The sequence below is a fragment of the Zootoca vivipara genome, chromosome 7, assembly GCF_963506605.1.
Source record: "Zootoca vivipara chromosome 7, rZooViv1.1, whole genome shotgun sequence".
In the NCBI taxonomy this organism is placed as follows: domain Eukaryota; kingdom Metazoa; phylum Chordata; class Lepidosauria; order Squamata; family Lacertidae; genus Zootoca; species Zootoca vivipara.
The window spans coordinates 16,672,537-16,699,760 of NC_083282.1; the positions used below are offsets into that span (position 1 = coordinate 16,672,537).

Below are 27,224 nucleotides of genomic sequence, written 5' to 3' on the forward strand. Positions count from 1 at the left end.
AAGTGGTACAGTTCTGTCCTCAACATTATTTCCTGCCTACTCTTGCAAAAGTCATGTTTTCAGTTGTATCACTCACAAGTTAAATTATCATTCTCACTGCTTAATTGAATTATGGTCACAGAATGCTGTTCCTCAGCTGCTGATCTTATAAAATTAATAAAGCTGGCTCTTTTGCCTTCCTCTTTTTACAATTACATTTTGTAAGGATGAAATATTTCATGCAAAGGCGAATGTCTTTGACCTTTGCTTATCACAGATAATTCTTTGTGAACAAATCCATGCCATTGTTACTCTACAAGGGTTTGCTTCTGGAAGTGTGTATTTGCTTCCATGTTTTTCTAAGAATTGCTATGTTTCTTTTTAAAAGGCATCATTTTGCACATATTTTACTTGTAGATAGCTTTGAATTTCAGCTAGGATGACCGGATGCAGTGGCACACCACCTAACACTTCACAGATAAGAACATTCTTCTTAACATTATATCTCCATTCTCAGATCAAAGAATGTCGTCTCCTGTCCCTGCCTGTCTTACCCCTTGAACACTGCCAAAGCACTAAGTTTTCCTGAGCTCTGTTTTGTTTACTCTGCAACAGTAGTGGCTGCTGAAGCAAAACATCTTAATAAATGGACCATGGCAGTTTCCCTTTCATAATCACACAGTGGTTCTTGCTGTACATACTACAATATGCTACATACGAAGAGTGAATTCATTCACTAAGCATGTAGGCAAAATAACACCTCACACAAACAAGGAAGGGGTATCAGCAGGCTTGAGAGGTGGGGAATCAAAGTGTTGGGGGGAACCAAAGACAGCTCAACAAAGACTGAGGTGTGTGTATGGAAGAACCAACAGAAAAATGGAGGGATGGGATGAAGTATACTCAGAAGGCATAGCTAGATGGTTGGAATTCTTCATAGGAGCACTCCAGCCTGCAATATTTCGTTGCGGGTCCCACTTATTGCAAGTAAAAGACATTCAGCCCCATGTGCTATTGAGGCAAGTACAGTAGTTGTGGGCAAATAATTCTGTCTTCTGTAGCATTCTGAAATGCACAGCAGTCCTCTCCAGGTGTTACAATCCTGTTGAAATCCTGTTGAAATCAGTTGTGATTGTGACTTAAGACCTGTTAATTTCAATGGGACTTAAGTGCAGCTTTTTTTAAAGTGCTACAGTCAGTTTGAAATTCCACCTTGGCAAAAAGCAGGGAAAAGATATAAAATAATAGTTGAAGAAGTCTACAGAAATCCTCGTTTCTAATAGACATGCCTAGCATTGCTGTGCAAGTCCTGAAGTTCAATTTAGACTTTCTTCCATGTGCTTATAGCATTATAACCTTTTCTACTTTGCTTCTTGCAGGCTTTGCTAGAGAAGTAAATTATGAATCTTTATACTGCATTGTACTAGCAGAGAGCAGAGTTTCTGGGGCCTTTTATTTTGGGGACACAAAAACCAAGACCAAAAGGTGACTTTTTAATTCAGTTTCCTTGATTCCTCTTCCTTTGCTGTTCTAAATTAAGGGTGGACAATACCCCCAGCCCCACCAGCAGGAGGGAAGCAGTAGCCAGACAAACTGTAAACCAGGTAAAACTTTTGCTACTACAGTAGTTTCCTGTTTTGCCTTGCTACTGCTCCCACCTGGAGAGAGAGGAGATGCAGGATCATCCCTGGAAGAGTAGGGCGGCGGACCCACCCACTTCTGATTTGCAACAGCTGGCCTGATAACAGACTAACAGACTTTCAGGTGGGGAGTTTCCAAGGGGGGGAATAGTTCTTTATCTGCTAATTAGTGGGAGGGAGTATTGTTTGTTTATTATTAAAATACAGTATAGTTAATGTTGTTTGTTGTTATTTATAAGGCAGGTGGTTCTCCCCACCCCCCAAAATGTTATGTTAGACCAGAGCTTTCCAAACTGTGTTACGACACGTGTCGGCTGCAGTATGTAGGTGCGTCAGGCAAGTGCTCCCCTCGCTGCTCCCAAGGCTGGTAAAAAAACAACAACGGTAAAAGACCCTTGGACAGTTAAGTCCAGTTAAAGGCGACTATGATGTGCGGCGCTCATCTTGATTTCAGGCCGAGGGACCCGGTGTTTGTCCACAGACAGCTTTCCGGGTCATGTGGCCCACTTCTCGTGCAATGGAACACTGTAACAGAAGCCAGAGCACACATAAATGCCATTTACCTTCCTGCCACCTATTTATCTACTTGTACTGGTGTGCTTTCAAACTGCTAGTTTGGCAGAAGCTGGGGCAGAGCAATGGGATCTCACCCTGTCATGCGGATTTGAACTGCTGACCTTCTGATCTGCAATCCTAAGACGTTCAGTGGTTTAAACCACAGCGAAGGGGTTAGTTCAGGCTTCCTCAAACTTAGCCCTCCAGGTGTTTTGAGACTACAGTTCCCATCATCCATGACCACCGGTCCTGCTAGCTAGGGATCATGGGAGTTATAAGCCAAAAACATCTGGAGGGCTGAGTTTGAGGAAGCCTGGGTTAGCTTAACCTCCAGTTTGCTAGTAAAAATAAATTACTGTGTCATGAAATGATGCATGTCTAAAAAGTGTGTCACCAATATGAAAAGTTTGGAAAGCTCTTTTAGACAATATATTGATGTGATTCCCCCTCCCCCTTTCCCTTATGACAGTGTGTATTTCTCTCTCTGTCTCTCTCTGTGTGTTCATGTATACATATACACAAACATTGCTGTAAGTTCCTTGGAGACCTTCGGCTGACAAGCAACTAATAAGTTTAATAAATTAATAAAGAAAATAAAGAAACACTGTTCAGCACTGCTACTATTTCTTTCTCCTCTCACAGGAGTTGAGTTACAGAACTAAGATCAATGATTTTGGCTAACACTGAAGGGATGATGCTCTGTAATTCTATTTTGTTCTTATCTCCCTTTTCTGTCATTATGACAGTTACAGTGGCCAACTCTCCTGACCAATGAACCAAGCAGTGGGATGATGGGTTGCTCTTGCACAGTGAATGTAAATGAAGTGTTGAAAAAGGACCTTTACACGCGATGTGCAACATTTTTTTGCTCAGAGGCCCAATCACAATCTCTCCACATGACAGTAATTGGTTACCTTCTACTGAACAGAGGATTTCAAACCATATACCTTCTAGGAACATTTATCCCTACTTAACGTTGTCTACCAGATAACCCCTACACACATTGCAGATATTAATGAGGCATGTCCATACACTCAATTCACATGAAATAGTGACTAGGCATCTTGGGTTTCACTACTGTCACTCATGAATGTGCACTGCTGAACACATCCAACACTCCCTTGTGGTAATGTATTGCAGGGGAAGACTAGTAGTCTGGCAAGTGATCCAGAGAAAGTTTTGTTTCATTACTGATTTTCTTCTTATTAAAAGCATGGTGATGTTTCCACATTAACACCAGAGTTTCATGAAGCAGAGTTGGAAAATGACATCTCTAGAAAATAAGATAGTTCACAGACTGAGAGTCATATTTAACAAGGCGAGGGGAGGGATTTGGGAGCTGTGTGACATTTCATCCCAAACTGATAATTGTAAGGAATTGAGGATGTGTTTTATCCGCTGTAGAATTCAAGGTCAGAATGTTGACCTAGTATGCAGCAGCTCTGAAAAAGACCAATTCCATCTTGGAGTTCATTAGGAAAGTGATTGAAAATACAATTGCCAGAATTATAACGTTGTTATACAAATCGATGGCATGGCCACAACTTGGGATACTATGTTCACTTATGATTGCCTTACCTAAAAAAGGAAAACATTAAGAGCAGGAAAAGGTTCAGAAAAGGGCAACCAAAATGATCAAGGGGGTTCTTAATATGGGGGGTAGGGTGGGGGAGGAAGGGGTGTCTGAGGTGTGAAGTATTATACACTGTGTGGATAAGATAGCTAGGAAGAGGTTTTTCTTCCTCCGATACTAGAACCCAGGGCCATGAAGGTGAATGTTGGAAGATTCAGGAGAGACAAAAGAATGTGTTTTCTTCACATAGCACTAAGTTAAACTATAGAATTTGATCCCACAAGATGTACTGATGGCTGCCAACTTGTATGGCTTTAAAAGAGGGTTAGATAAATTCATGGAAGATATGACTATCAATGGCTACTACCTCTACTGTCAGAGACAGTATGTCCTGGAATACTAGTTATGAACTTTGTTATACAGTACACATGTGGATGTAATGTGTAGTTTGTCCCTCACTATTGCATGCTTAAGAGGGTGAAAGAGGAGAGCGCAAAATATGGTCTGAAGCTCAACATCAAAAAAACCAAGATCATGGCCACTGGTCCCATCACCTCCTGGCAAATAGAAGGGGAAGAAATGGAGGCAGTGAGAGATTTTACTTTCTTGGGCTCCTTGATCACTGCAGATGGTGACAGCAGTCACGAAATTAAAAGACGCCTGCTTCTTGGGAGAAAAGCAATGACAAACCTAGACAGCATCTTAAAAAGAAGAGACATCACCTTGCCTACAAAGGTCCGTATAGTTAAAGCTATGGTTTTCCCAGCAGTGATGTATGGAAGTGAGAGCTGGACCATAAAGAAGGCTGATCGCCGAAGAATTGATGCTTTTGAATTATGGTGCTGGAGGAGACTCTTGAGAGTCCCATGGACTGCTAGAAGATCAAACCTATCAATTCTTAAGGAAATCAGCCCTGAGTGCTCACTGGAAGGACAGATCGTGAAGCTGAGGCTCCAATACTTTGGCCACCTCATGAGAAGAGAAGAATCCTTGGAAAAGACCCTGATGTTGGGAAAGATTGAGGGCACTAGGAGAAGGGGACGACAGAGGACAAGATGGTTGGACAGTGTTCTCGAAGCTACGAACATGAGTTTGACCAAACTACGGGAGGCAGTGCAAGACAGGAGTGCCTGGCGTGCTATGGTCCATGGGGTCACGAAGAGTCGGACACGACTAAACGACTAAACAACAACAACAACAACATTGCATGCTTAGAATGAAGTACAGTAATTGTAGCCGTTTCCTCGCTCTGGCCTGAGGGCAAGGCTATATAACATATACTGTAGTACTCTTTCCTGGTACATGGAATGAGTCTCCCTGACTCTCTCCCCAGATAGCCCAGTTAGTGATAAACATGCCTACCGGTAGTTACAAATTTAAGGCATGTTTTAATTGCCCCATCTACCGTATCAGGGTAACTTACATTGACTCTAAGAGATTGCACTAGTGATAGTGGCCACTCACGTTTTTCTCAATAGAATCATAAAGTTGGAAGGGACCCCCCAAGGGTAGTCTAGTCCAGGGGTCCCCAAACCAAGGCCCGGGGGCCGGATGCGGCCCAATCACCTTCTAAATCTGGCCCGCAGATGTTCCAAGAATCAGCATGTTTTTACATGAGTAGAATGTATCCTTTTATTTAAAATGCATCTCTGGGTTATTTGTGGGGCATAGGAATTCATTCATATTTTTTTCAAAATATAGTCCGGCCCCCCACAAGGTCTGAGGGACAGTGGACTGGTCCCCTGCTGAAAAAGTTTGCTGACCCCTGGTCTAGTCCAACACCCTGCAATGTAGGAATCTCAACATGCTTTATTGAAATCATACTTGGCCAACATTTCCCACAGTGTAGTCAAATGCAACTTAAAAAGAAAAGCGCGCTCCAGAATGGGCCTGTCAATCACTGATGCCCTGAAGGCAGGACTCTGCGGTAGAAATCCGAGGGGGGGGGCTCCTCCTCAACAAAATTAGGAGTGCCCCCCCAATAGCAGGGCTAGCTTAACGTCTCTTGAACTAGGTGAGCTAATAATAGACATGATGGTAACCCAAAAGGCGGCGACGGGAGAAGACTAAGTCTATAATTACCATGGGGCATCGCCGGTGCCAATGCATGCCCGAAAGCTGCCTTGTTTCCTCTCTCAGCATGCATCCTCAGCCTGTTCCTGTGCAGAGAACGGCCAGGCTCCGCCGCGCGCCCACCCCGCCTGCCCCAAGCCTTCAGCTGCCAGAGGCCGTCCCCCATTTGCCACCCCACCCCGTGCGCCCTGGCATAGCTGCCAAGTTTTCCCTTTTCTCGCGAGGAAGCCTATTCAGCATGAGGGGAAATCCCTTAAAAAAGGGATAACTTGGCAGCTATGCGCCCTGGTGGTGGGCCAGCCTCCGCCCTGGTCGCTGAGGCTCCTTGGAACCAGATGATGGTGAGCTGGAGCGCGCGCGTCAAGAATGCCCCATTGTACCGGCCACGTGACCCTCCGTTTCCCCAAGCCGGGCGTCGGTGCGGGACGTTGGGGGGGGGGGGTAAGGCAACACCCCTCTGCGCCTCCCCCTGGTCTATCCCCCACCCCACCCCGTCTCCTCTCCCGGCAGCTCCGCCCAAGCCAGGGAAGCGCGCACGATGAGGAGGGGGCAGTGGCTAGCCAGGAGAGCGCGCATGCGTCTTTGCGCGCGGCTGCTTTCCTCAGTCTTGAGCGCGGCAGGAGGAGGAGGAAGGGAAGCTGTGGCGAAGCTTGGGAAGGGGGCGACATAGGGGCGACGCCGGAGAAAGCGAGGCGGCCCTCAGAGCGCCGGGAAGAGCACTGACAAGCGCCGCGGCCGCCGGGTTCCTCCCTCGCCTTCCCGCTTGGAGAGCCGTATCTGGAGCGCCCGGACATCTCCCTGCCTTGGGCGCCGCTTCCTCCCGAGCCGCTGCAGGAAAATCCCGGCCGCCTCCCTCCAGAGTCTGGCCCCCTTTCCCCGCCCCCTCTGCAGTTCGGAGGGGAGAGCCGAGCCGAGCAGGAGCCTCCTCTTGAGGCTTGTGGGGAAGACTCTTTTTTAAAAAAAAAAAAAGGGCGGGCGGGGGGGGAGAGAAGAAGCAACAAGAATAATAATAACATCAGCAGCAGCAGCAATAATCCTCACCATTCGCCCGAGGAGTCTCCGAGCTGGCCATCGGCTGCGGTTGCAATTTATTTGTTCGGAATCGGAAAAAGGGCATTTGGACAAAGGGCCTTGGGGTGGGGTGGCGTAGGGTGGGGGAGAAGGAGAAAAAGAGGGCATTTCTTTCACATTCCTATGCAGCGGGAGGGGAAGCGGTGGCGGGGGGGATTTCGCCCCATAAACACAGCTGAGTTCGCTGCACCGCCTCCATCCTCCGTTGCTACGGTCTCCTAAAAAGACAAGGAAGACCTATATATTACTAGATTTTTAAATATAGATATATATAAATATATAATATCTCTCTATATATTGAAGGTTGCCTTCTAGAAGGTGAATCATGTAAATCGATTTTTTGAGAATAAAATTAAGGCTCTGTGGGCCCGGGGTGTGGGGGGGAGGGGAGGAAAATGGGGGATGCCGCAGACGTCAAGGAAATGAGAAAGACGTTCATTGTCCCTGCCATCAAACCCTTTGATCATTACGACTTCAACAGAGCGAAAATCGCCAGTAATCTAGCGTGGCTGGTGGCCAAAGCCTTCGGGACAGGTAGGTTAGCATGTCTTCTTATCACCTGCCTTTTCCTCATCCGTCATTCGTGACTTGGTTCTCTTTACTGGGGTGAATCATCCAGCCGTTGGGGGACTGTGTCAGGGAAGGGGATGGTGGTGATATATATGATAAGTAACCTGGGTGTGAGTTGTGTTTTTGTTTCTGCAATATTTAATCTCATTGGGGGGGGGTTTGCTATTGTTTTCATGAAAGAGTAAATGGCAACTTGTATTTCTGTGAATTCTTAAAATGCAGATCTTGCAGGATGATGTGTGCAGGCAATTCCCTCCTCCCCTTCCATCCTCCCCTTGTCATAAAATAGACACCTTTTTCCTTTTAGTAGCTGGCACAGAAAATGGGAGAAATGTATGGGCGTTGTTAGTTTTTAACATCTGAGGATAGCCTGCAGTCAATTGGGCAAGATAAAGAGTCAGTGGGAGCTGGAGGTTCCCTCCGGAGAGAAGGACATTTCATGACACTTGTCACCTTTCACAGCCTATGAGGAATTCCCATTGCTTGATTGTATTGAAGTGAATTCTTTGAATACAGTACTCTCTAAAAGGTGAGAGACTTCCTGCTGCTTATCATCTAGGCCTTAGCTTTGTTATTTGCAATAGATTGCTTTCCGAACAAAGGATTTCAGGCTAGATATATAGCTTTTAAATGGGTTATTCTTAAATAGCATGCATTAATAACCAGTGATGATTCTTCCAAAAGAAAGGTGAAGTAGTGATTCCATAATTTTGTCTGTAGAATAACAGGAAAAGGTTCCTCCTCCTCTTCCTTGCAATTCTGCAACTGTTGCATTTGAAGCCAGGGCATTGTTGCTTATTGTACCAGGGCAAAAATATGGTGGTGGGGTGTGTTTTTTAAACATGTCATCTGCAAACTGTCAGTGTGTGACATGACAAAAGGTCTTTGGGGTGCCTCAGATGGTTACCCAGACATCACGGAAATGAACCAAACCATAGCAAGTCCTATAGCAGGCCATCAAAGAAGTGTTTTGTTTTGTTTCAGTTGTGGAAGCTGCATACTATCTTTTTCAGTGCTTTGGAAAACATTTTTTTTCCTTACTCTCTAATTATCATGGGTTTGTGTAAGAAAATGCTGATTTATTGGAAATTTGTGGACAACTAACTATGGGACGTTTCTGAAATGGTGTAACATTATTCTTCCTCCACTCCTCTTAAGATTCAGTTCTGCAGGTATAATCATGAAAACATCTTAATTAACACATTGTGGTAATGTTGAAATCATTTTTGTCTGGTAAACAAGTGAAACGGCATTCCTGCATTTTCAGCTGCTAGTCACCAAGAGTACAGTAATCAAGTACAGAGAAGATGTGTCTATGAGCCCCAAGGCTTAGGCACTCATTCTGGGCAGTAATTCCTACTGAATTCAGTGAGAGCATTTCCAAGCAGACATGCATATAGGATCAGGAATAATTAAGGAATAATTTATTTTCAACATGGGGGTATGCAATTTATTGTTATGGGTGGGGGGAATGCAAGCAAGACAATCTTTTATCTTTAACTCTGCTAAGGTGCTAGCTTATTGCATTGATCTAACTACAGCAACTGCCTGTGGAATAAGTGTGGGACACTGAAGTATGTTAGATTGCAGGCAGTTGAAATTGGAACATGGGAGCCTGCCGTAGGTCATCATTCCTGATGAGATGACCCTATCCCTCTGAACTGTGCTGCCTAGGTGTTTTGAGGTGCAGTAAGAACTGCAGCAGCAGTTGGCACTTCCAGGAGGTTGGAGAAGTGGCTGACCATCATTACGTTCTCCAGCATTTGCCTTTTGCTGCTGCCAGCCTCCTCTAGAGTAAGAATATGGAAGATAAGTGTACGCTATTTAGCCTGGTAAGAGAACTCCTCCCTTCAAAACCCTATTTAAGCCAGGGTTCTGGGAGTGCAGGAAGACCAGTACCAGAAACTTAATTGTCAATTAGCCCTTGTTCTGCTTTGTATTTATATACTTAAACCTATAATTTTTGTTTTTTAGTAATATTGGATTTATTTTATGCTTGTTAAATTGTTTATTTTGCCTTTTTAAATTTATTGATTGACATGCTCTGTATTTCATATAATTATTTTATGATGTTTTGAATATTTGTTGTAAGCCACTTTGGGCACAGTTGATAGTGGAAAAGTGGCATATAAGTAATCTTAATCAATAGGTTCAAGTGAAACTTCCACATCAACTTGAAGATGGAACAGAAAGTTGGAAATAAGACATACAGTATGAAAGAGTGAAATGATATCCCCTTTGTACCTAAGTAGAATGTTGAAGAACAATGTATGCAGCAAAGACAGTAAGAACATCTTTTATTTCAAATGGATTTCATTACTCCTCTTCACTCCTCTTCACAGAGAAAGCCATAATTTGCTTTATAGACATTTTTGCTTCCTGCTGAGAGAAACAATTATTAGTGTGTAAATGTGCTGTTTGTATAGTGTCTGCCATTGTTTTTATTGTTTCAAGTGACTATTCAATTAATCCTTGCCTTGATCTTTGAATTGGAATGGTGAAGTGGCTTGTGTTTCAGTAGTACTGCATATGTTTGTTCTTGACCTATTCCATCAATTGGGTAACCTGAAGACTCATTAACCTCTGCACTTTTTCTTAGGGATGGAAAAGTTCACTGGCTTGTTTTTGATACCTAAAATGGGTTGTCTGCCTGTAAAGTTGCACACATTACTTGATTCCCCTAGTGGGACAAGAGGAACTTACACTGTGCCTTTATTTATATTTACTGGCTTTTTATGGTTTTTTGTGCATAAGGAGCATGCTGATGCACATTGCCCAATCACTCCCTCTTTACTCCGCCCCTGCTACATGTGGGAGAAGCAAACCAGGAAGCAGCAAATAAGTTCAATTTCCTATTAATGTCCGAATCCTGGCTGGATTTAAGACCTGCAGGCTATATAAAAAGGTAAAGGTAAAGGGACCCCTGACCGACTCTGGAGCTGCTAGGTGGGCAGGAGCTGGGACCAAGCAACGGGAGCTCACCCCGTCACAGGGATTCGAACCGCCGACCTTCTGATCAGCAAGCCCTAGGCTCAGTGGTTTAACCACAGCGCCACCTGGGTCTATATATGTATTCTTAAAAGTTTTATTGAGCACATTAATCTATATATATTAAAGGTAAAGGGACCCCTGACCATTAGGTCCAGTTGTGACTGACTCTGGGGTTGCGGCGCTCATCTCACATTATTGGTTGAGGGAGCCGGCGTACAGCTTCCAGGTCATGTGGCCAGCATGACAAAGCTGCTTCTGGCGAACCAGAGCAGCGCACGGAAACGCCATTTACCTTCCTGCTGTAGCGGTACCTATTTATCTACTTGCATTTTGACGTGCTTTCGAACTCCTAGGTTGGCAGGAGCTGGGACCGAGCAACGGGAGCTCACCCCGTCGCGGGGATTCGAACCGCCCGACCTTCTGATTGGCAAGCCCTAGGCTCTGTGGTTTAACCCACAGCGCCACCCACGTCCCAATCTATATATATTAGGGGTGCAGATTTAAATTAAGTATTGGTCTGTATCCTTTTTAAAGCTTGATGCTTCCTAAAAAGCCATAATTGCTTGCCAGGCTGAAGTCATGGTTTGTTGTTGGCTTAGAAATCCTGGCTTCTAGTGAATCAAGAAACCAGGTTTAGATGTAATGGGAAGCTTGTCTTTATTGTAGTTTTCTGATTTGCTTCTTTTGCTTGCACTTATGAAAGAAGTGAAGTGGAAATGGCTGGGCCACGTGCACAAGTACCGGTATGTTGTTTGTGCACAGTGAACCACAATAAGACAGCAACTCAGGCTGCTTATTGTGACGGGTGAATGTGGTCACTCAGTCTGATCATTGGCGGCAACCGTATGCTCCACCATCAGCCTGCGAACGCATATGCCACAAAAGATCCATTTGCCTTTCAGCCAGGGGTGGAGATGATGTCATCATGCTGTCAGGTGACTGATACATGGGCTGTCTCACCCACCTGTCAGAGTTGACTTGAAGTGTGGGGAAAGGGGGCTTCTTTGCCATTGTGTTCCCCACAAATGAAGCAGGACCCGGTAGGATTGAACTCTGCTCACCAGCTGATTAGTGGATACTTCAGTTTTGCTTTCTGCAGGGGTTTGCTTCACCAGCAGTCAACATGATTGAACTCCTCCCTCCCCCCCGCCTATCAGTTGACATCACTCAGTTATGTCAGCTGAGTGACAGGTAGGCATGGCTTGGGGAGAAATTGCATCATGAGCCAAAGGGAACCCCCCTGGCAGGCTAAGCTTAGCTCACAAGCCAGAGGTTCCTCACCCCTGCTTTGAAGAGTGAAAAGGCTATTTGTTTTTGAAAGCAGACATTGTACTCCAAGACTACAAATACAAAAGTAATGATAGTTTTATTTTTGAAGTGTGGTTTCATGAGTAGAATTGTAGCAGGCCTACAAAAATTAGTCTTTGGAGCTTATCTGTCTTGTCCAACATATTGACCCAGGAGTTAGCATTGCTTCTTATAGCTGCAGCCCATTTCTTCTTTCACAATTCTAGGTTAATTGGCACTGACAACTTAACGAAGCCTCACTTTATTAACCCTTTGAAAGGTTATTTATAGTAAATAAACTGCGTGTCTGATTGTATAAATTGCAATTAGATTTCACTAGCAACCCACAATCTACCGGTAGTATTTTTTTAACACTGTCATTTCTGTAAAGCAAATAAAGTTTAGTTACTTTTTTGTTAGTTAATTATTTTGAATACTCCACTGAAGAAAAATGCAGTATTCATTCAGGAATCTTGTGGCTCTGATACATTTCAGTAGTACCTATTGATTACTGTAATTCAGCAGAGTAAATTGATTTACTGGCTCTGTCCCAACATATTATTAGATTGGTTTTAATTGACAATCAATGGCTTTTTGCATAAACTAGAAGATTTTCTTGTGATTTTTTAAAGAAATACTTATATTAATGTGTGCAATAAAAGGTTCTGAAGATGAGTTCCAGAGGTGTATTTTGAACCTTGCTCCTTCAAAATGAATGTATGTCTGGGTGTAAAGCAGTTTGCACTGGACATGCACTGTTAGGGCCTGACAAATTACTTGCTTTGCCTTAACTTAGAACAGGCATCCCCAAACTGCGGCCCTCCAGATGTTTTGGCCTACAATTCCCATGATCCCTAGCTAAGAGGACCAGTGGTCAGGGATGATGGGAATTGTAGTGCAAAACATCTGGAGGGCCGAAGTTTGGGGATGCCTGACTTAGAACATCTTGGATCCAAGTCAAATACACCTTTCACTAAAATGCAAATATCAACCCCCATGTTTGGTATACACACTACCATACATCTTTATGGCTGGGAACGCCACAACTTGCAACCTGCATTCAGCAAAGGTGTGGAATTCAAACTTTGTACCATCAAGAAACCTTTTCCCCCATTGATCTGCCTTCCATGTTGATGTATTGCACAGATTCTTGCCACCTCATTCCAGCCTAATTGTAAACTTCACTACCTTATCACACTAAAAGCAACCAGTGTAGTAAATCATGTTTTCAGAACCAGTTTGTATTCTATTTGCCCCTCTATAGGCAAAGGCCATGCCAATATGAATGTTACCCATAGGGCCCAGATTGGCAGCGCTGTGATAGCTGCACAAGTAGTATGTGTGTGATATTGGCCTATCTTGAATTAGGTAGGAGGTGGAATGCTTAACTTTGTCTTTGATTAAGATGCACCTCTTACCTTGTCATCATCATCTAACCGTGTAGCACTAGTGGCAAGGTGACTTGACACTTGCAGTTACTTTGTTCCAGTGCAATTTGAGCTTTAAGCATAGCTGCCAAGTTTTCCCTTTTCTCGCGAGGAAGCCTATTCAGCATAAGGGAATTTCCCTTAAAAAAGGGATAACATGGCAGCTATGGCTTTAAGTTGTCCTTTCCTCAAAGCTAGAATTGGCCCCACAGCAAAAAGTATACACCTCCTGATGTCATGTCTGATTTTGCTCCAAGAGGCCAGAAAAGTAATCATGCTTGTAATCGCTTGGGTGGTCTTGTATCCCCCCCCCTTTTTTTAATAGGCTGCCTTTCAGCAGATCAGCTTTCTGCTTGTCACTTCAGATCAGGATTTTAATGTACCGGTATCCTATTTAAAAATTATTCAGAACTACAAGTTATTGGGTGAAAGTCTGGAAATGAATATCGTTATTGGTCTAAAACAGAGTTGGGCAGATGACAGTTTTGGAGAATCTGCTTTGTTTTTGCTGGAACCTACCAATGGTGCTAGGTGCAAAATCCATACACTTAGAATTCCACTCATCAGAAGCATGAATTATTTCTGTGAGTTGTCCAGAAGTGGCCTATATACGGCTGTGGTAATAATTGTAAACAGAGGGAAGTTAAATGCAGGAAGTACATGACCTATTTTACCCATGACCATCTACAAAGAATGTGTAAGTGATGGCACAAAAATCCTAATAACGCATGTAGTGTGATAAAAAACGTTTAACCTAATTCAAGCCACAGTTGATAGAATTAAATTGTTTGATAAATTGCAGTTCAGCAGCTCTCCCTTAGAAGTCCCACTGTTTGAGAAAGGCCACCCTAAGGTCAGTGGCAGTGTCTCTTGGGATGCTGTTTTCTGAATATTGCTATTTCTGTTGTGAGATTTGTATTTTATGTAGGGACTGGGCTGTTTGTCTCATTTGCCAGCAGATAGTAGCATGTAACAGTGGAAAATGGAGCAGATGAAATCATTGATATTGTCGTTAATGTTATTAGGATCTATAATAGCATTGCTGAGGAGATAGATTTGGGGAGAAAAAGGGTATTTGGATATAGAGGTGAAACTCGGAAAATTAGAATATCGTCAAAGTGCATTTATTTATTTCAGTAATGCAACTTAAAAGGTGAAACCAATATATGAGATAGATGCATGACATACAAAGCAAGATATGTCAAGCCTTTATTTGTTGTAATTGTAATTATTTATCGTTAGGCGGGTCAATTATAAATGGAATGGAATTAATGAAATGTAATAGCGATGTTTATTTTTGTTTATTTTTCTATTATTGTAACTATTTGTTTTATTACTGTGGAATTTCCAAAAGAAAGCATTTGTAAAAAATTTATTAAAAAGTTGCATTACTGAAATAAATGCACTTTTCGACGATATTCTATTTTTCCGAGTTTCACCTATATTGCAGGGTTTGAGGCTTCTGTTTGTGTCTCTTTTCTGTGGTCTATTGTTGCTGGTGGGTAGCTGTTTTAGGTTAGATGGGTGTCTGTAAGCAAGGACTGACCTACCATCCCAAGGCCTGTAAGAGGGAAGTTCCACTGTCCAGGATGGGTTGTACATCCTTGATGATGATTCATACTTGCTTATTTGGGAGCTTTTTCTTCTACACCCATCTTGTAGATATTATTGGATATCAATCTGACTTTGTTGATCTCTGGTGCGCCACTGCCTTTGCAGAAACTTGTCTGTTTCTGTTACATTGATTCAGCAACTAAATTAGACTATCCTATAGCTTTATTAACCAAACTGCGGGAGGCAGTGGAAGACAGGAGTGCCTGGTGTGCTCTGGTCCATGGGGTCACGAAGAGTCGGACACGACTAAATGACTAAACAACAACAACAACAACAAATAGCTTTGTCTTCTGTGTTCTATCGCTCCCTTGGCTCCATCTTTCTGCAAGTTAACTATGTTGATGTTGCTCACTGGGGGATATCATAATAAAAAAGAGCTACATACTTACAGAATTTGTGCACTTAAAAAAAGAAGAAGTTTTCCCCTATGTGTACTTAGGGTGCTTCTGTTGTCTTCCTCCCTCTGGAATTCTTTGATGGCTTTTCAAAGCTAAATATATACAGTATTTCATTTCCATATGAACCAGCAGTGGCAGTCTTGTCCTTGAACAACTGCCTGAGGTTAGTAGTCAGCTGAGTAAGGTAAATAAATTGAATCCCCATGCAAAACCAATTTCAACTGGAAAGGTGTGTGTTGCACTCAAGTAAGCATCAGGTTTGCAGGCTTGAAAGGCTTCCTCCTTGGCATCCTCCTGGATTTGTAGGTGTGCATCTTATCAATTGTAGATGATAAAGCAGCTCTTCCTCTTGCTGGAAAAGATACCTCCCACATACAGTGGTACCCTGCAAGACGAATGCCTCGTGCAATGAAAAACTCGCAAGACGAAAGCGTTTTGCATTGCACGAGGCGTCTCGCTAGATGAAGTTTCCTATGGCCGCGCTTCGCAAGATGAATAGGAATGCATTAATTAAATGGGTAGACCAGGTAAACGGGGTAAATAGTAAACCGCGCTTCGCAAGATGAACTTTTTGCTATACGAAGCGACTTGCGGAACGAATTAATTTAGTCTTGTGAGGTACCACTGTACCTCTTTTGACACAGACTACTATAAGGTGGTGTGATAGGGCTCCCTTTGCAAAAAGTGGCTGTGATGATGGGAGCTGGAGGAGTCCAACAACATCTAGAGGTCCATATGTTTGAATATTTAATGTGCAAGTGTATGTCTAGGGTCAATGAATAAAACAAACACCATTAGCTGTACTGCTGGATAAGTGTTTAATGGTTAGTGTATTTACATTTGTCCAAAAACCAATAAAATTTGTTTGTCTTTTATTTTAAAAATCTAGAGGAAAAAAATCCCTGATTTAGATGGACAACTAAGCCTTTCCCCCCTTTGAAGGCTTGCTTCCATCTATAAATACCCTGGAAATTCATGCTTTACCTGTTTGCTGAATGATTTGGATGGTTTGTAGTTATTCATCAGCAATTTTATTGTTTAAATTTTGTTTTTACTTTTAGCTGCCCTCTTCTTGGAGAACTGGTATAAATAGAGCTGTGGACTTTGTAGATTTATTTCTTTAAATAAAATGTGTTCCCCATCCCATTCCCCACCTGCTGACTTAAGCAGCCCATTCCGGCAAGAACTCATGAATCTGCTGACCATGTGAGCTCTTTCCCCCCCTACCCGGTACAGTATTTGCCTTCAATGCTTAGGACAAGGTTTCGTTAGGGACCACTTGCTCCCATATAGTAGATCTGCCATGGAATCAAGAAAAATTGGAGAGGCTTTGCTGTCAGTGTCATCGTGGAACCTTTATTGAGTGAGCACAAGAAATTGGATACTCTCTTGATTGAACTTCATCAGGCTTCCTCCTGTGTTTCTTCCATCAAAACTCAGAGTCTTATTTTGACAGGCCATTAATATGTAACTCTTAGTTTTATGGTTGCCAAGTTTAATGCCAGTCAGATGGGCTGCATATAAATAATAAGAATAATTATAATTATAATTACTATTATTAGTCTTGCTGCTGTTAAGGTTTGTTGTTGTTTGTTATAGTGTTGGTTATATTACCGGTATATCTGTTGTTGCTTTTAGAAATTGATTGTTGTATTCTTAGGATCATATCGTACTGCTTTATGGCTCTGGTGAGTACTGTATATTTAGTAGCAACAAAGGATATTAATTATTGGTTAAATTGAGAAGCAAGGGATCTTTCTTAAACCTTCATTTTTCTTGCCAGTAACTTGGGGCAGAGATCCAGAGATCTGTATTGTATCTTGCACTTGGGAATGTTTTGTTCTATATAGAGCCAGAGGTTCAAGTTAAGCTCTTGGCACCAATGCTTCAGGAGTGACACTTACCGGTGAGGTAAGGACAGAACAGAGGTGGAGTTGCCTGTGTCTCATCTTAGTTGCCTGTGCCTAACGAAATAAGCAGCAGAGCTGTCCAACTTTGCCTGCTTTGTGTAGTATAGGCTGCTCCCAGGGGAAACCTCTGCTTCTACCGCAGAATCTTCAGAGCGACATAAAACTGGGCTGTGTTTCTATAATCAAGATTTCAGCCTCTCTGTGGTAAATGCTTTCTGAAAGTGGAACATAAATTACTTCCCGATGCTATATCTCCTCCATCTTAAAGTCATTCGTACTAACTTCAGTTGATAATCTTACCAACGTTATACTTATGGCAAGCCAGTATGTGCACAAATAGCTAGTTAAAACTGCTCATTAGCTTCACTGTCTGACTTCATAGTCCTTTGGGATAGCAGAGAAGCAAGCAGAACATTAATTTACCAAATTTAGTATCGGGTTCCTAGTTACTGGCTTATTGTAAACTTGAGGTGGGAGCTCCATGCTTCTTGTTCACAATCGCTACATGCATTCATTCATTCATTTATTCATTTATAATATGCTGCTTAAAGCTAAAACCCACAGTGCACATCTATGGTACTTATGCAAGTAGAAATAGGTTAGCTAGAATTCCTAAGTGTACACTGTCCATTTTCATGAGCCAAGACGTCCTCTTTTTATCTGTATCTCCAGAAGCTGTTTGAAGCATGTCCACTGGAGCTTCAAATTATTTTCTTAATGCCAGATTGCAGTCTACTTCTGAAGTATCCCTCAGTTTTTTAAAAATACAATACTGTAGAGCTAACAAAGGAAAGGAAAACTAAGTGATCAAGACTTGAAGCATCTTTTGTGCAATGAAAGTCTAAAAGATTTTCTATCCAGGTTTGCCGGGGTAAGTGCCCCCACACTCTAGTGAGCGTGGTGAACCTCAACCCAGAAGCTGGAGAAGGAATGGGTTATCTCCAACAAAGTACTGTGCACTTGGAAATGCACCACAACAATCCCCAGCTCTCTTTTTCAGCTTGAAGTTGAGGAAAGGGTAAGGTGTTTCACAGTAGTTTTCCTGTGTTTGGGATAAACTCAAAAGGCCTCAGAAGCACTGAAAATGTAGAAGTGATCCTTTATTTCCTTTGCAGCTCCAAGCTCAAGAGTAAGGCTGGAGTGTTTTATTGTTTTGTTGTGCCCCCCAGTTCACTGTGATTGTAGGAGTGATCTTCTTCCTGGACCATGCTTAGGAAGAAGGCTGGGCCTTGTCTACTGCTGAGGTGCTTGTAATCTTTACAAAGTGCCAAGATGTTCCTCACAGTTTCCCCAGCCTCTGCTTTTTACATGAGTGTGATAGATGAGTACACACAGCTGCGCCATCACATCTAGTTATCCCTTAGGAGTGCTATCTGCTATAAGGATTTGGATTCTCGTGGTTTCTGAGCTGCAGTGGTTATGTATTCACTCCATCAACTTATACTAAGATCAGAGCAGACTTATTGTTTCTCAAATGTCGTTATGCTTAACTCAACTGGACAAACTCAGCTGTACAAACCTAATTCACAGCTCCAAATTTATGAATGAACGACATAACATGAATGTGTGTTTTTTAAATTCAAAATTCATTGTTGAAAGAAAGCTACAGTAGAAATGTTTTTATTCCCAGTATTCCTATACAGTATGAAGCTTGCACTAGGAAGAAATGAAAGCCATTAAGTAATTTGGACAGTGTATCCTTCTGTATAAACTAGCATTCTCGTCTTTTTTAAAAAAAGATTACCCCAAAAAATAAAATAAAATAAATCCTTCCAGTAGCACCTTAGGTACCTGAAGAAGTGTGCATGCACACGAAAGCTCATACCAATGACAAACTTAGTTGGTCTCTAAGGTGCTACTGGAAGGAATTTTTTTATTTTGTTTCGACTACGTCAGACCAACACGGATACCTACCTGTAACCAAAAAAATAAGTTTATTTTTAGTGTAAATCTGTAGTTACTTGTGATTTGATTACCTTTGAGCTTTTGTTAATCTATATGATGCATAAGACTCTCCTAAACTAACAGATTGCCAATGACAGAATGTTATATCCTGCCAAGGATATGGAAGACACATTTTCAGGAACTCTACAAGGTGGGATGGTGTGAGAGGCCAAATCACTCAAAGCATAGCGAACCTCCCAAAGTGGGGCCCTGTAACAAGGACAGAGATTGAGAGCCTGGTAGCTCGTCTGAAACAGGGGCAAGCACAAGTCATTAAAAACAACCTAGATTTCTTCGCCCCTACCCTAGCCTCACTTTTCACATGTATTGATACTTATTGATGTATTCCCAAAGACTGGGGAAATTCATTCATTGTCCCAATATACAAAAAAGGCAAGAAAAAGGATCCTGCGAACTATAGACCAATCAGTCTCCTTAACACAATAAGTAAACTGTATGTGAGACATCTACAACAGAAATTCCAAGATTGACTGAAACTAGAAAGTATACTTGCAGAGAAGGCTGTTTGATTATCGACCAGTGTTTAGTTCTTCAACACCTAATAGAGAAGTAGTCATCTAAGTAACACTGTCTCCCTCTATGAGGCCTTAATTGACTTTAGAGCAGTCTTTGACTCTATATCCAGAATTAAGCTGTGGGGAAAATTGGAGACCTCCACACTAGACAGATGCCTGCTATACTTAATACGCACACTACATGAAGGGACCTCATTAAAAGTATGATGTAACTCTCAGGGCCATCTAATGCAATTGAAACCAAGAAAGTCGTCAAGCTAGGGTGCATATTGGCCCCATTTTTATTCAATTTCTATATAAATTATGTGGTACCCCTCTACCACAACATGAAATCCCACCCTCCAAAACTAGCAGGAAAGCATATCCCTGTGCTGCTTTACAGCAATCCTCTCAAGAAAGTGCCTGTAGCACTTTAAAAAAAGCTGCACTTAAGTCCCATTGAAATTAACAGGTCTTAAGTCACAATCACAACTGATTTCAACAGGATTTCAGCTGGATTGTGACACCTGGAGAGGACTGCTGTGCATTTCAGAATGCTACAGAAGACAGAATTATTTGCCCACAACTACTGTACTTGCCTCAACAGCACATGGGGCTGAATGTCTTTTACTTGCAATAAGTGGGACCCGCAACGAAATATTTCAGGCTGGAGTGCTCCTATGAAAAGTTCCAACCATCTAGTTATGCCTTCTTTGAGTATACTTCATCCCATCCCTCCATTTTTCTGTTGGTTCCAAAACTAGCAGGAAAGCATATCCCTGTGCTGCTTTATGCAGATGACACAGCAATCCTCTCAAGAATTCCTATAGGCATTAAAAGAACCATGTAAACACTGGCAGCATACTGCAAGGAGAGCAAACTAGAACTACCGTACATTATCAGAAAACCAAAATCATGGTCTTTTCAAAAGGCCCAAACCTTGCCCATGGTATATTGGTGGCCTTGCTCCCTTAACTATTAAGAATGGTTTCCAAATGACATGGAAACCTGCAGTGATAAACATAATAACTCTAGGCTTCACCCTGCAGATCCTACTTGACATTGGGTATGAACAAGCCAAAAAAAACCGTCAAACAGCGCATGGAAGATACCAAATGCCAAGCAGATGTAGCCAAGTCGCCGAAATTTTTAATCAGTGAAACCAGAAGACACCTCCCAGATGCCATATATAACCAACCTTGAAATTACAAAACAGCGAAGGACTTTCACTCCGGCCCACTGCCAGGCCCCTCCCTTCAGCCATCCAGGAAGGCCACTTTAGGAAGACATCGTACGAGGAGAGAAAATGCCCATGTGGCTCTGGGCAACTAGAAACAACAGAATATGTCTTTTTTCACTGCCAATACTTATACAAATATAGGTTCATCTTGCCTATTCTATATAAATTCCCAGGTCACACAGAACAACTTTATACCTCCCTGCTATTTCAAGATGTTACATGCTCAGTTGCTAGATTCTGCACTGTCATGATGGCTATTCATTGAAGGATGGTTTGCGCTACAAATGATGCAAGACCTGTGGCTCCTTCACGCTCCCTCCCTTATATTCACTTTTAGCTGTTTGTCCCTGTTTCTATCTTTTTAAGTATGTATCATAGAATCACTTTTTAATTACTAGTTTTTATTCCTTACCTGTTTTGAGTCTTATGTGTTCAGTTTATCCGTATGTTTTATCTTATGCTGGTCTGTGACTGAAATAAAGCTTGATGCTCATATATGCAAGTACAAATTCTTTTTATTACCTCAGAAGTATTAGTGGAAGTAAGCCAATGTAGTATTAAGCTAATTAATTTTCGTATCAAAATTTTTTGGAAGCAGGGTGAATAGTTATTATAGTTCATTAATACTTATTCTGAGCCAAATCTGTGTGAATTCAAGCAACTTAATCTACAGAAATGGGATTACTTTGGAATGTGTTCTGCAGAAGAGAAAATTAAATTCAGTGGGAGTCAGGAGTCCTTTTTAAAAAAAATTAGCCATATAAACAAGAGCACATGTTTAAAACCTCTTCAAACCTGCTTCTATTTGAAAGATACTGTAACAGAAAACATATTTTCAGTTCTTGTGAAGGAACAAAATGGTATGGTAAAGAGAATCACAGGATAATTTTGAAAATCTAATTAGGGTAGCAAGGCAGGGCAGGAAAGATGAGGCATACGTTAAGGCTTTGACATTTTTGTTGATCTTCCTGCTTGTTGTTAGGCTCTGTAACTCGCCAAGCTGTTTTCTCTCCCTATAAAGGAAGTTGTGGTTTTCTGATTTGAAGATAAGCAATCCATGTTCTTACTTCAAAGCAATGTTTGTACAGTAAATCTCAACGAACTTCATTGGGGCTATGAAAATTATTCTGAATCTCTCTTTAAAAACCTCAAAACTCGTATCTCCTTCAGTATGGTGATAAAGTGGCAAGTGAAAGTTCTCCTTTCATTTTAAGTTGATTTGGTGTTAAACTCTGAAGAAAAACATAGAATCTTAGAATTGTAGAATTGGAAGGCATCATGAGGGTCTTCTAGCCCAACCCCCTGCAATGCAGGAATCTTTTTGCCCAACTCTGGACTTGAACCCACGAACCTGAGATTAAGAGTCTCATGCTTTACTGACTTATTTAGCTCTGGTTTGCTTAAATAGCCAACTTCAAACAATGGGCTGTGAAGCTGGCTTGTTTCAACTTATATTCTTATATTTAGTGTGTATTGGGGGTTTTATGTCGCTGTCATTTGGGTAGGTTCTCTTTCTGTTTGTTTATTATATTTCCTTGGTAGTGAGAGAGGTTGGGTGGGGCGGGGCCCATGGCATGGTTGGCTGTGTTTAGTTGGCTGCAGTGAGATTTGTTTGTGTGGCGGGCAGAATTGTTGTGTCAAGTTAATCAGATTGTTTCGCATACTGTCGGTGGGTTTTTGTTGTTGTCTTGTTTGACTGTGTATGTGATAAAAGGGAGCCATACTGGGGTGAAGGCATCCTCTTCTCTTTGATGGGGCCCACATGTTGTTTAAGGAATATTCTAATTCCATGTCAGGCACGTTTGACAAAAGCCGGCTCATCCTAATGCATTGTTTCCACAAATGTGCAATCTATATATATATATAAAGGTAAAAGTGGGTGGGTCTCCACTTTTCTCCGAAACCGCTTAACCAAGTGTGTTCAAATTTGGACACAACGTCCCATGCGAATGTCCAAAGGATCTTATAAAGCTTGCAAAGACAAATGTCCCACCTGGGCCATGTAAGACCCCCCCAAGAACACACAACTCATACTAAAGTACATGGTGGGAAAAGAACCAGGTTGCAAACCAGCACCCTCTAGCAGCGGCTACACTGGTACTGTACCTATAAAATCTTCCCTCTCAACAGCACATTGGCTTCCATTTACATACTAGGCCAAAGCCTTTACAGGCTAGGCCGAATGGAGGTACTGACACACCTGGGTGGGGGTGGGGTGGGGAGGATGGGACGGGATAGGTCAGGACACAGTGGGACCAGTCACAGGGATGAGCTGGGGGTGGGGAGAAGAGGGGGCGTGATACGTCATGGGTCGGGACAGGGTGGGGGGAATGACAGGGATAAGCCGGGGGGTGGGCAGAGGAGGGGGCAGGATACGTCATGGATCGGCACAGGGTGGGGGGAATCACAGGGATGCGCCTGCATAAACACAACACACGTAAAACAGGGGGACTCTGAAGGTGAGGGGAGTCTGAAGGGGCTCTCTGAGTCTCCATTTAACAGACTGAGCCACAGCAACGTGTGGCAGGGCCAGCTAGTAATAGATAAAGATGTTATTAATAAACTGGCACAGGTTGGAAGTTTTTCACATTTAAAAAATGCTTGGTTGAGCATGAGACTCTTAATTTCAGGGTCGTGGATTCGAGCCCCACATTGGGCAGACATTCCTGCATTGCAGGGGGTTGGACTAGGTGACCCTCGTGGTCCCTTCCAGCTCTACAGTTCTATGATTCTATGTTGTGTGGCAAGGATGAAGTATAAAACCAAACCCCACAATATATAAAGAGTAAAGAATTGCTTTAAGCTGTGATTAAAAACTTAAAATGGTTCCCCCTATATGTTGTGCAACTCATGCAGTACTTGTTGGTTCCTTATTAGCTTTGCTCCATCAAGTAGGATGGTGTCCCTGGGGACCAGACTAAACAATGTGGAAAAGCAGTAATCGGAATACCTCACATTAAAAACAACGACAACTAATTGACAACCTTATGCAACTGCTTTGAAGATCGGGGAAGTGCATCCTTGTAAATCAGCCACTTAATAGTAGCTTCCACCCTTTTCCCACTAGCCTGCTGTGTGCAGCGGAGGAGGAACAGAGAGCTGCTTTGTGCAGAGGTAGCAACTCCCCTTCTTTAGCAAACTGTCTTTGCTGGGCGCTGCTGAGGAGGGATGGAGTATGCAATAGAATTCTATGCGTCATGACTACCAGGCTAGTGGTAAAATACAAGGGTGGGGAAGTGGCACCGGAGGAGGATATGAACACTTTCCCCCCATTCCAGATGCCTGGTTGAAATTTTCCCCTCTGAGCTAGGGGCAGCTTCTGGGGCTGGGGCTATTTCTGTTGGGGAAATGGTGCAGCTGGAAGGGCTTTTTTAACACCCCCAGTCCCACTACCACCTGCTCCTTCTTCAAAGCATCTGCCTGCTAACAAACCTTAAGGGTGGGATCTCAGTCATGGATTTCTGACAGCCTGTGTAGTTTGACCTGAGGATGGTGTAAGCCAATTGAAAGGTTTGCAGTTGCGTACCAAATCATTGATTTGACCCATTGCAGCTCTGCAGGAACTAATGTGCATAATTAAAGTTGGCATTATTTACCCCTCTTACCCCCAGGTTAGCTTTGGGAAGTTCTTCAGGGTGGGGAGTGAAAGGCAGTCTTGTAATGTGAGTGTTTTGTTTCCTAAAAATGATACGTAAATTGTAGGAATTTTGCACTTCCTACTATAATAATGATGTAATTCAAAACTTTTTCTCTCTTCTTTTGTAGAAAATGTACCAGAGGATCTTCGAGAACCATTTTATACGGATCAGTATGACCAGGAACATATTAAACCTCCTGTTGTTAAATCGCTGCTATCTGCTGAATTCTACTGTCGTGCTGGGAGTCTTATTCTCAAGAGTGATGCTGCCAAACCGCTCCTGGGCCATGATGCAGTTATCCAAGCCTTGGCACAAAAAGGCCTCTATGTCACTGACCAAGAGAAGCTAGTAACGGAGAGAGACTTGCACAAGAAACCCATTCAGATGGTGAGTTCTGGCATTAGAGTTTTGGCATTAGTCGTATACCTGGCTGTTAGCAGCATTTCTGTTTGGGTTTGAAGTTTGTTATGAATTAGCTTTTTAAAATGTTCCATAAATTGAAGTCACATCTTACTTTGCAAGAAATAGATATGAAAGACCTATTTATTCAAAGTTTCTCTCACTTGTTCACAATATTCAGATTCAGGAATTCTGGAAATTCAAAACGTTGTTTTTTTGGTAGCAGGGCAGACAACATGGCACCCTCCAGATGTTGCTAGTCTGCAGCTCCCATCATTCCTGAATATTGGCTGTAACAACTGGTGCTGATGGGCGTTGTCGTTCACAGCATCTGCAGGGCCCCCATATTGCCTCTGGATAGTAAGAACTTTTGATTTTTATATTCCATTCTTCCCAACTAAGTTATACTTGGAGCTTACACATTGAAATCAGTGGACATAAGTTCATCATTACTAACTCTGGGTCTGCTCAGAGTTTGACTTACTTGAATACCATTGTCTTTTATTTGAATAAAAACATACTTTGCCTAGTTATATAGAGTCTTAGATTTAGATTAAAAATCACGAGCATGTGAAATAGCTTTTTTGTAACATAATATGTAGCATAATTTACTAGGGCATCAGTTCAGAAGGCCGGAAAGCACCAAAACATAGAATCTAGGATGCACTATGTTTCCATAGGACAGGGGTAGCCAGTGTGATGCCATTCCGATGTCATGGACTACAACGTCTGTCATCCTTGGCCTGCATAGTCAGGGATGATGGGTTTTGTAGTCCATAACATCTTGAGGGTATCCTGCTGTAGGATAACATCTACACCCAGCAAGCCTGGCACAGAACCCAGATTGAACAGAATTCATTGCCAGAATTCTTTGTAATACACAACAGTTTTGTCGCCAACATGCAGGGGTTGCTTGGCAAGATGAGTCACTGTGGAAAGAGTTCCCCAAGGGTGTGAAGTCACGGAAAAACCCTGGCTTGGAGTAATAAAAGGAAATACTTATGACTAATTAAAAAAATTCACAGTTTAAAATGGGAGCCGGAATAAAACCACAACCCCACAAATTTATATTTATTTTTATTAGGAATGTACAGAACTGCAAGTATAAACATAAAAGCATACGCATGTGTTCAGTGGGTCATCATACATTTAGTAATACATAAAGTAGGCATCCCCAGACTACGGCCCGAAGGACCGATTTATCCAGCCTGCGGCAACCCCCACCGCCCACTGCCGCCACCCGCTTTTACCGGTGCGGCTGCCCACTTCCAGGTCGCCGGAGCACCAGAAATAGCTTGCGCACATGTGCAAGCATAATTTTCGGCGCACTTCCAGGTTGGAGGAGGCCTGTGCGCATGCACACAAGCTGTTTCTGGTTCTCCGGCGACCCAGAAGAGCGCTGGAAATAGCGTGTGCGCATGCATATGGGCGTGCGCTCCCCTGCCCTCCGGCCCACCGTGCGATTGGTGCTTCGGGTAATGGCCTGAAACGCAGTAAGTTTGGGGACCCCTGACATAAAGCATAGTCAGCCATTCAGGCAGCAAAATGACCATTCACAAATTTCACTTCCAAGGGTTGCTGAAATGGTATGGGACTTCTAATGTTTTGTTTTGTTTTTTTGTTTTATTTTAGCTTTGGTAGCTATGCAGCAGTAAAGCAGTGTGTGAGGTGGAGAAAGAGATCCATATTAAATGCTTAAGGGCTACTATATTTACCGACCAGGATGAGGCATTGCTTTTTTTAGTTGTACACTAATTTTTTTTTCTAATCTGGATTTTGCTAATCTATTCTGTGCACAGAAACTTGGCAGCTGCTCTCTGTGTCTCAAGCAAGGTTTATGTCATAATGGTTAAGTGCTCTTCTTCGGTTTTAAACAGATTTGCCTTGGGAAGAGAGAGGTCAGAAACATGGGACTTACTCCTCCTCACTGTCCTAGCTTGCTATTGATACTGCAAATTTAAGTCATGCAGACACCAGGGATTGAGCCCCTTTCACTATCCATGCCCCCTGAAAATACCTGGGAGGAAATTCCAATAAGTTGGGCATAGCCCTCCTATGACTTTCTACAAATGGAACAAAAAGCAGGGCATCATTCCCTGCTGATTTTAATGCACAGCTTGGAAGATGTAGCAGGAGGCACTGCTTAAACACTTAGAGCTAATGTGGTGTTGCGGTTAGTGTTTGACTGGGACCTGGAGACCAATGTTCAAATTGCTGCTCGGCCATGAAGCTCACTGGGTTAGACTGCCAAGCAGGGACTGGCCGAGCAACCTTGAGGGTTGTTGTCAGGATAAAATGCGAAGGGAGAGCACTACGTACACTGCCTCTTTCCTTCAAGGAATGGTGCTATAATAATGTAATAGTAAAGTACTTGGATCCTAGGTCATTAGGGCTTTATAT

General features: G+C 42.6%; 1 protein-coding gene across 1 annotated transcript in view; it reads left to right on the forward strand.

The window, feature by feature from the left end:
• The first annotated feature begins 6,821 nt into the window (after positions 1–6,821).
• The window catches only part of CAMSAP2 (calmodulin regulated spectrin associated protein family member 2), a 79,228-nt gene continuing 58,825 nt past the window's right edge, over positions 6,822–27,224 (forward strand). The window contains exons 1-2 of the mRNA XM_035121788.2: positions 6,822–7,425; positions 24,553–24,812. Coding sequence (XP_034977679.1) covers positions 7,287–7,425; positions 24,553–24,812 — 399 coding nt within the window. The 5' untranslated portion in view covers positions 6,822–7,286. The remainder of the gene's footprint in view (positions 7,426–24,552; positions 24,813–27,224) is intronic.